Source organism: Aethalodelphis obliquidens, unplaced genomic scaffold (assembly GCF_003676395.1).
Source record: "Aethalodelphis obliquidens isolate GAN/ISIS:26980383/991018 unplaced genomic scaffold, ASM367639v1 scaffold477, whole genome shotgun sequence".
Taxonomy (NCBI): Eukaryota; Metazoa; Chordata; class Mammalia; order Artiodactyla; family Delphinidae; genus Aethalodelphis; species Aethalodelphis obliquidens.
This window is the reverse complement of record NW_020838391.1, coordinates 1-9,443: the sequence shown is the minus strand read 5'-3', so window position 1 is coordinate 9,443 and position 9,443 is coordinate 1. Positions and strand designations below refer to the sequence as shown.

The 9,443-nt window shown below is 37.0% G+C and overlaps 1 protein-coding gene across 1 annotated transcript; it reads right to left on the bottom strand.

Annotated features, from left to right (window-relative positions):
- Positions 1 to 345: 345 nt before the first annotated feature.
- LOC113616774 (uncharacterized protein KIAA0408) lies at positions 346 to 8,052 on the bottom strand. Its single transcript, XM_027100148.1, has 5 exons — positions 6,822 to 8,052; positions 6,637 to 6,719; positions 6,469 to 6,548; positions 3,118 to 4,450; positions 346 to 970 (listed from the first exon to the last, which is right to left on the bottom strand). The coding sequence occupies exons 1-5, from the start codon at positions 6,958 to 6,960 to the stop codon at positions 797 to 799; spliced, it is 1,809 nt and encodes a 602-aa protein (XP_026955949.1). The 5' UTR covers positions 6,961 to 8,052; the 3' UTR covers positions 346 to 796.
- Between the last annotated feature and the right edge of the window lie 1,391 nt (positions 8,053 to 9,443).

Sequence of the window (9,443 nt, the reverse complement as noted above, 5' to 3'; positions counted from 1 at the left end):
ATGCTGGCTCTGAGGATCAAGTATACAGGGAAAGCCGCAATAGACTGCTGAATGATATATCAAAGCTTTTGTGAACATTTTATGTTTGCTTTAGAAGGCTAATCTGTTTAAACCTGTGACACTTTTATTTATTTAAAAGAGTAAACAAGGAGATCAATGGTATTAGTCTATCTTTATACGGGTTAAGGAACTATGAGTCGTCTGTAGAAATCTACTAACGTTAGATATATGTATAATTAGTTTTGTATGTAGTTGAGACCAAGGAAGTGGTTAGTTAATATAGGTACCTCAAGAGCCTTAAGTGGATACCTATTAAAAGGTATAAAAAATATAAATAATACTGTATATTTTTAAAAATTTTAAATAAACACAAAGAATATATAGGTATACATGTTATAATTTCAAAGTCAACACTAGCACATAAGTTTTTCTTATCTAAATACATACTGATACTTCCTATATCAACACATGCACCTACAAAACACACGGCCATGCAAATAACCTTGCTTTCTGCCACTTGCAAGAAAGTTGGAATATACAATATAGTACATTGTTTCAACTTAAATCATATTGGCAAATTAATGAGGATGGCATTAAAAAATTCTGATCTAAAAAATCAAAATACAGGAGGATAATTGTTCCATAGATTAAAAACACTGAAGACTGATGGGAAGTTAAGATTTCAATTGTCCCAGTAATCTTGAAAAATACAGAAGAGACAGAATTGGTTGTAAACACTCAGAATACTCTGTTTGGCAACTGGGACTTTTGTAATCCAGCAATCCAGGCCAGAGACTCAGACCATCGATGCTTCTGATCGCAGAGAAATGGGAAAGTTGTGGACAGTTCTCCGCAAGGCAGGGGGTGCCGATGGAGATCTGGATGCCCACCTGGATGGGAGACGGCGATTTGCTGGTCTAGCAGGTCGGGAAAATCCTTTTCCATGTGAGCATTTCACTGCCACGGATTCCTTAAGACACAAACGAAGACATTCATCTCACTATTCAGGCACCAACGATGAGCTTAATATATTATGGGTCCCAACTACAGGATTCATGTATTGTATTACCGTGTTTACAAGCAAGAAAAAGCATTGAAAATTAAAGAAGCTATTCCTGGTCTTGAATGTTTTAATCAAAACAATTCACTTTTACTATAAATATGGCATTTGATAATCTTGTAGATCTCCACACTGACAAGTTTTAATACAACTGATTTCTTTTTAGAACTAACTATGAGTTAATGTTATGTTAGAACTCAAAAGTTCATGTTAGATAAAATTGATATGATAGAACTAAAGTTTTTCTTAGTGGAGTGTTAGGATATTTTACTGGGTTTTTTTTAAAGATAATAATTTAAAGAAGAATTAATTTATGTCCAGTTATTTTATGTCAAGTTGATACTTTTAGAGATCATAAGCAAAAGACACACAAACCACCAAATGTGTTGTCTGATGCTATCTTTTTTTTCCACTAAGAACCACTGTTACTATCTCTAAACACTTTCAAAATTATCATCAAAATACTTTAAAATATAACTTCATTCTATTTGCTAAGAAAGAGTTGCGATCTATCTTGGGTATCTTCCGAAGACTGAAAACTTTTCCCTTCTCTTCCCTTCGCTTTCTTTCATTTCTTCCTACTTCTCTTTCTTTTTATTTTAATGGAAGAAAAGCATTCTAGGACTCTTGCCATTAAGAAACAGTTAAAAAGCTTTCATGACACATTTTGTACTTTGATTCTTATTGACCTTCTTAACAAAGCCTGTGCTCTTTCACCTGAGACGGGCAGTAAGGACAACCTTTATTTCTATGAAAGTAACCTGTATTTGCTTTTTCTCTCCTTGGAGTCTTATTTTTGTAAACCTGTTCCTGGGGGGGAGGGATGGAGAACTACTCTTAACGATCGACAGCAGAGGACCCTTCCCAAACCTCCTATCAGTACAAAAATAGGAGATATTTAGTAATATTTGTTCATGAGAATTTTGGCGGATGATTGTATATGTGCTTTCATTTCCCATCTGAAGCCACAGGACCTTACAGGTATTTATGGGCTCAACTAAAAAAAACAGAAATAGAAAAGCAGGATTAATTATTTGTACTTTGGGCAAACAGGCAAAATTTCTGATAAACTATATGTAAACTGATACTTTTGTAGGGCTTGAAAGCCTCATAAAAATAATTTCTTACACAAGAAGGAGGCAATCTGCCTCGTTTAAAACAATGGTGCATATACATCGCACTATGTAAAACCAGGATTTTCAAAGCATTGGCTAATTATAACAGTATGTCACCTTGTAACTTTTTATAAATTATGCATAAAATGTGCTGATGGATAGCTCTTCATTGTAAACACAAATCTCTTCAACCTCTTTTTCTCCTCTAAAATTATACTCTTTTGCAAGCAAACTGGAATAAAGAAAGGATAACAGTTTATTTAAATACCCATTTTTGGGGGGGGCAGGCAATTTCCACACAAAGAATTTATACAAATAATAATGACCTTAATTTTTTTTACGCTATACTATCATTTTTCTTTTCATATACTGCCTTTTAGCTCCACAATAAGAGAACTGCATAAGGCACTATTTTAAATGATTTTTTTTCACAAACTCATATTCATGTGACTAATCCCCTGAGGAAGAACATGAATCAAATTCTGGGAATGACTGAACCAACCATAGCTAATAACCGAAAAGTACAAGTTATTTATAAATACCTCCCACGTACTTTTAAAAATATAAACACTTTAACAGGATAAGATTCTATAAATGAACAGATGAACATTCAGAATGTTTTTTCAAGAAAGAAACACAGCAAACATTTGATCTTTTTGAGGTTCTTAAGAATTTAATTTATTAGATTGTGTTGTGCCATTTCAGAATTTAAATAAAAGTTATAATGTGCTAAACCCAGACTTAAAAACTATGCTTTTAAAAGTTCATGTTGAGTTACAACTCTAAGGTTTATATTTATTCACAAATGAAGGGTCAAGGAACTAAGAAGATGTCAAAACACGTGCCTACGTTCTATTTACATGAATGGGCAACTGACTGAACTCTGAGCTATTGCTAAATATGGATGCAGTTCTACCAAAATATGTTAAATTTCTTTCTCACCTCAGTTACCTTTTTCCGATCTGCTCCTTGCCTCACTTGCTGTGCTCCACACATAGCTGGCTTTTGCTGAAGCTCTTGTTCTATTTGGAGCTTTTTAAAATGCTGACTTAATGTGGCTCCACCACTGACCTCAGAATTACATTTGGTCCAATTAGCCTGGAAGCATTTAGAATTTTGCAATGCGGACCCCGCTGATGTCTCATAGGTTTTCAGCAGCTTTTCCACCACACCATAATTTGACCTGGGATCAGCTGACCTTGGTCGGCCAGACAAGTTACTTGGTCTCCAGTCATGCTCGTGGAGCATATTCCGGTAACTGCTAGGGCTTATGTGTTCCTGCATTTGTCTGAATAGGCCTGTTGTGGGTTTTTTGGTGGAATTATCATGCACATTTTCCCTGGGCACAGGCATGGGGGCACTGGTTTTCAGAATGTCAGAAACACTGTCACTTTCTGAGATGTTATCCGTGCAAGAAATTGAAGTATCAGAGGGCTGAAGATCTTCAGGTGGTTCTGAGTAGCTTTGACTTTGCTGTACTGCATGACAATTTCTATTTGTTCTAAATACGATTCTGTTAAATTCATCAGTCTTTGCTGCCAGCTTTTCATTCCTAGTAGTCCTTTCAAAGCCACAACTGAAACTTCTCAGCGGGCTGCTGCTCTGTGTCACCAAGGAGCTACAGACATTGCTTATGTGAAGATCAGGATGACATTTAGCAGGGTGATCTGGAATCACCTTTTCATATTTTGGCTTATTGGGAATAGAGCAGGCTTTCTGGAACCATGGTGTAGAGGGGCTATTTTTTGCACCAATCCCAGTGTCGCATGACCACACGGTAAGTCCAACATTTTCATTACATGAAGGCTTTTTATCTATTTTGGTTTCTGGTGCCAAAGAAGAAACTGTGATACCATCTTTCAAAGTCTTCCTTTCATTTAGACACAGCGTAGGCATCTCGTCGTGCCTCCACAGGAAATGAGGGTTGCAGTTCTTTTTGCCTTGACCTTCTTGGGCCACCCAGCCATTGTGGTCTGAACTTTCCTTCAAACTTTCATGGGCTTGTGCAGAACATGAGCTGGGAAAATTTCGAGATGTACTTCTTGGAGGAGGAACTGGTGGGGTTTCATTTCTTTGCAGATCAGTTTTATCAATTCCACCTTTTTTCTTAGAATTGTTTTGGAAAACATCAGTACAGCTCAGATTCTTTCTATTTTTCTTTTTCTCTTTTTCTAAACTGGTTGGAGTAATGCACTGGTTGTTGTTAATTGTGTGATCTCCATAAGGCATATTAGTTACAACTGGTGTTTCCTGGAGAAAAGAATCTGACTTCATCCTAGACAATTATAAAACAGGGTATATTAGTGATGACTTTATTTATGCTAAGCTTTTTTTTTTTTTTTTTTTTTTGCAGTACGCGGGCCTCTCACTGTTGTGGCCTCTCCCTTTGTGGAGCACAGGCTCCGGACACGCAGGCTCAGCGGCCATGGCTCACGGGCCCAGCCGCTCCGCGGCATGTGGGATCTTCCCGGACCGGGGCACGAACCCGCGTCCCCTGCATCGGCAGGCGGACTCTCAACCACTGCGCCACCAGGGAAGCCCTACGATAAACTCTTAAAAGACACTGGAGCTAAAGCAATGGATTCTGTTATAGGAAAAGGAGTCACAACTTCCTTAAACATTATTTTTATATAAATCCCATAGTACAAAACTTCAAGTCCCTACTGCAGCATAAAGCCCACCTCTCAGTGTTGTATTCAACACTATATACATAGTCTGACCCAAGCTACCTTTTTAACTGTATCTCTCATTTTTTTCTATTACCTAAACTTCACCTACACTCAGACTCGACTGTGTGTAGTCTCTTGGGTGTCTGCTATTGGCGTTCCCACTTCTATAGGTTTTCTCTTGCCATTTCCTTATATCCACTTTGCCTACTGAATTCCTATTTATAACATCTTCTGAGCTCAAACTCCTCCCCTTGAATTTGAAATAACATTCTAAGTAGTGTGACAGAAATCTGAATCAAAGCGCAAACAAACATGAACAATACCAAATGGAAGGTGTTATTTGGGCATAAAAGAAAAGTGATCATCTTTTTTTAAATTTTATGAGTAAAGGACATATAAGCAAAAGAGAGCTGCAGTACAAATAGTGTGGCTATTCAAGGAACAGTGAGTACTCTGGTGTGGATGGAATATAAAAAAGTGGGAAAGATGACGGCAAATAAAAGAGAAATATTAGGTCAAACTGTAATGACTTTGAATTACATACTAAGGATTTTGAGCTTTTCTCGAAAGGCAATAAGTGGCAGTGAGAACTTTATACCAGGTGTGGTTTGTAAAAACAAATTGGCAAGTAAGAATTATTGAAACAAAAACCTAAATATTGCAAGAATGTGGGTTCACAAATTAACATTAATTAATCATATTGATACATATAAATCACATTTATATCTCTTCAACTTATATTACGAGATAGCTTACAATAAAGTGCAGACAAATACCCATTAGCAGAGAGTAGTAGGCAAAAGCTCAGTGGAAAAGTGGAAGGCAAAATTATGTAAAAATCATGGTTGGGTAAGAAAATCTGTTGTAAGTCAGTACAAAAATTCTCTCTGAGCTTCCAAAAAGCTAAAGAAAAATAAGGGTCCACATTCCTATAGCTTCTAAGAGAAGTATACTGCCCCACTAGGAGATCAATGGTGATCTTAGAACAATCCATCTTTACTTAACTTGTAGAGAATTCCAATTTATTTTTCAATTTGGCTAAAACCTACCCTTACAGTTATAAGGGTGCTTCTGAACTGAAAGAGCATGTTTTACAGCACTGTATAAATATGTATGTGTGTACATATTTATAATATGTTATTCTGAAAATTATGAATGCTTCCATTATATATATAATAAATGTAGAAAAATAAATGGCTCAAAATGTTTCAGTAGAACATCATTATATAATTAAAACACCATTGTTAAATTTGACATAGTTTAAAGATGTATTTAACTAGATTAACCCAGTATACTCTTCCACTGGCCAAATACTCAAAATAAAAAAGAACTCCATTGGAGTATACTTGTTAAGTTATTACGGTTAGTATTTCACTAAACACCAAAAAAGTAAAGTACGCCTAAGAGTCAAACTACAAAGAGAACTAGAAGATTTGCTTTAAGAATTAGTGAACAGAGAAACATACAATTTAAGTTTTTATCTCCTAAGATAACGTATTTTAACAGCATTATTAATTCTCACTAACAAAGTGTTAGATGCTAAAGGAAGTTTGGATTCATTAACTAAAAACAACATTCTTTTTGATTTTCCAACATAAAAATCATCATAGATGTACCAGCCTACCTTCTGTGGTTAGAACGCTTTCGAATTTCCTCTTGAAAGTTGCATAATTCTTCACTAACTTTGGCAAGTTCTTCAAGAGCCTTTATACATATAAGCAATAGCATGTTAGCCCTTTGAAATGTAAATATGTCTTTAGAAACAGTTCTAGGCCAATCCTGGCTTACTTACTGTGTTGAGGGCACCAGAGCACCTCTTGTTCTCTTCCTCAGAAGTCCTCAGGTCAGGCGGGGTCTCACATTCCTTTTGGTTGTCTGCAGCCACAGAATCCATTAACCCTACTTTTGATTTTTTGATTGTTTTTTGTTCCTTACACATTTGATTCCTTTCACTGAGTAAGCGCTGCTGTGTTTTACCTTTCTTCCCCAGACCATCCCTGTGATTCATCCCTGTAAATTCACATTGTCTTGAATTGGGATAATTTGGAGAAGATTCCATCATTTTGTCTTGAATGGCCTTTTCACGATCAAGATCAATAATCGCACGTTCACTCATGTTGATTTTCCTCCGAAGCTTTACTTCATGGCAGAGCTGTAAAGAAAGCAAAGATAAAAATTTCCCCCTAATCCACTCTCTCAATATTTTTGATACTAAGCATATTGTTCTGAGTTCTCTTTGCCATATTACTATATACTACCCCATGGTATTAATGCTTATGCTTCCAAATAACATTTCTAAAGTCTGGATTAGCTGGAACAACTTTGAGGAACCATAAAGACTACTTTCAGTAGGTCAAAGCATGGATGGTAATTTCTATTCTTCTGAGTAGAAATCAACCCATTCAAAAATGAAACAAACCTGTGTTTATATATAGATATCATGATGATACAGAAGCACTGTTAACAAAATTGGAATGACTCGAATCAATTACTGGCAATGCTCTCTAACTGCTTTCAGAGAGAAGCAAGAGTTTAACTAACATTAAGGTCATATTTTAAAAATATATGATCCTATATGCCAACATTTAACTATCTAAATAGGTGACAATCTCATATAGTAACTCAGCTAATTCTGTCCCTAAGTAGACATTTTGCAATCAAAATATGTTACTTTTGGAAGTTACATTGTTGAGGGACAGGTAATTCTGAGACTTTTTTTTTTTTTCCGAAGGCTACATACATTCAAAAAATGTTTCCTGTCGTAATTAAAACAAATGTGACCCTGTCCTAGGTAATACAATAGAACTCTAAGGCGTTGATCATCTATTAGTCTATGCTAAAGTGGGCCCCAAATTAGTTCTTGAGAGTTCAGTTTAACATGCAGGCTATTACTGGCTTTCTCTTCAGGCTTGTGTTCTGGGAAAGCTTGTCAAATTCCAAAGACATTCAGAGAACTATTAAAGCAAATGACTCTACGTTTTACAATCACAACGTATATCTGCACTACATCTAATATTCAAAGAATAACAGAGAACTTCTGCTCCCAGATCCTTGTCCTGGCCGTGAGCCCCAGCCGAGCCCTAGCCACCCCCCGCCTCTGCAGGATACCCTCCAGCATTAGCAGCCGAGTGGCTTACAGGGTCTTGGTGCTCCGGCCAGGAGTCAGGCCTGAGCCCCTGAGGTGGGAGAGCCGAGTTCAGGACATTGGTCCACCAGAGACCTCCCGGCTCCATGAAATATCGAACAGCGAAAGCTCTCCCAGAGATCTCCATCGCAACACTAAGACCCAGCTCCACTCAACAACCAGCAAGATACTGTGCTGGACACTCCATTCCAAACAACTAGCAAGACAGGAACACAACCCCACCCATTAGCAGAGAGGATGCCTAAAATCATACTAAGTTCACAGACACCCTAAAACACACCACCGGATGCGGTCCTGCCCACCAGAAAAACAAGATCCAGCATTATCCACCAAAACACAGTCACTAGTCGCCTCCACCAGGAAGCCTACACAACCCACTGAACCAAACTTACCCACTGGGGGGAGACACCAAAAACAATGCGAACTACGAACCTGCAGCCTGTGAAAAGGAGACTCCAAACACAATAAATTAAGCAAAATGAGAAGACAGAGAAATACACAGCAGATGAAGGAGCAAGGTAAAAACCCACCGCATCAAACAAATGAAGAGGAAATAGGCAGTCTACCTGAAAAAGAATTCAGAGTAATAATAGTAAAGATGATCCAAAATCGTGGAAATAGAATGGAGAAAATACAAGAAACGTTTAACAAGGACCTAGAAGAACTAAAGACTAAACAAACAATGATGAACAACACAATAAATGAAATTAAAAATTCTCTGTAAGGAACCAATAGCAGAATAACTGAGGCAGAAGAACGGATAAGTGACCTGGAAGGTAAAATAGTGGAGATAACTACCACAGAGCAGAAAAAAGAAAAAAGAATGAAAAGAATTGAGGACAGTCTCAGAGACCTCTGAGACAACATTAAACACACCAACATGAGAATTGTAGGGGTCCCAGAAGGAGAAGAAAAAAAGAAAGGGACTGAGAAAATATTTGAAGAGATTATTTCCTATATTCCTTCCCTAATATAGGAAAGGAAATAGTCAAGTCCAGAAGGGCAGAGAGTCCTATACAGGATAAATCCAAGGAGAAACATGCCAAGACACATATTAATCAAACTATCAAAAATTAAATACAAAGAAAAAATATTAAAAGCAGCAAGGGAAAAACAACAAATAAAATACAGGGAATCCCTATAAGTTTAACAGGTAATCTTTCAGCAGAAACTCTGCAAGCCAGAAGGGAGTGGAAGGGCATATTTAAAGTGATGAAAGGGAAAAACCTACAACCAAGATTACCCAGCAAGGATGTCATTCAGGTTCCACGGAGAAATTAAAACTTCTACAGACAAGCAAAAGCTAAGAGAATTCAGCACCACCAAACCAGCTTTACAACAAATACTAAAGGAACTTCTTTAGGCAGGAAACACAAGAGAAGGAAAAGACTTACAATAACAAACCCCAAACAATTAAGAAAATGGTAATAGGAACATACATATTGATAACTACC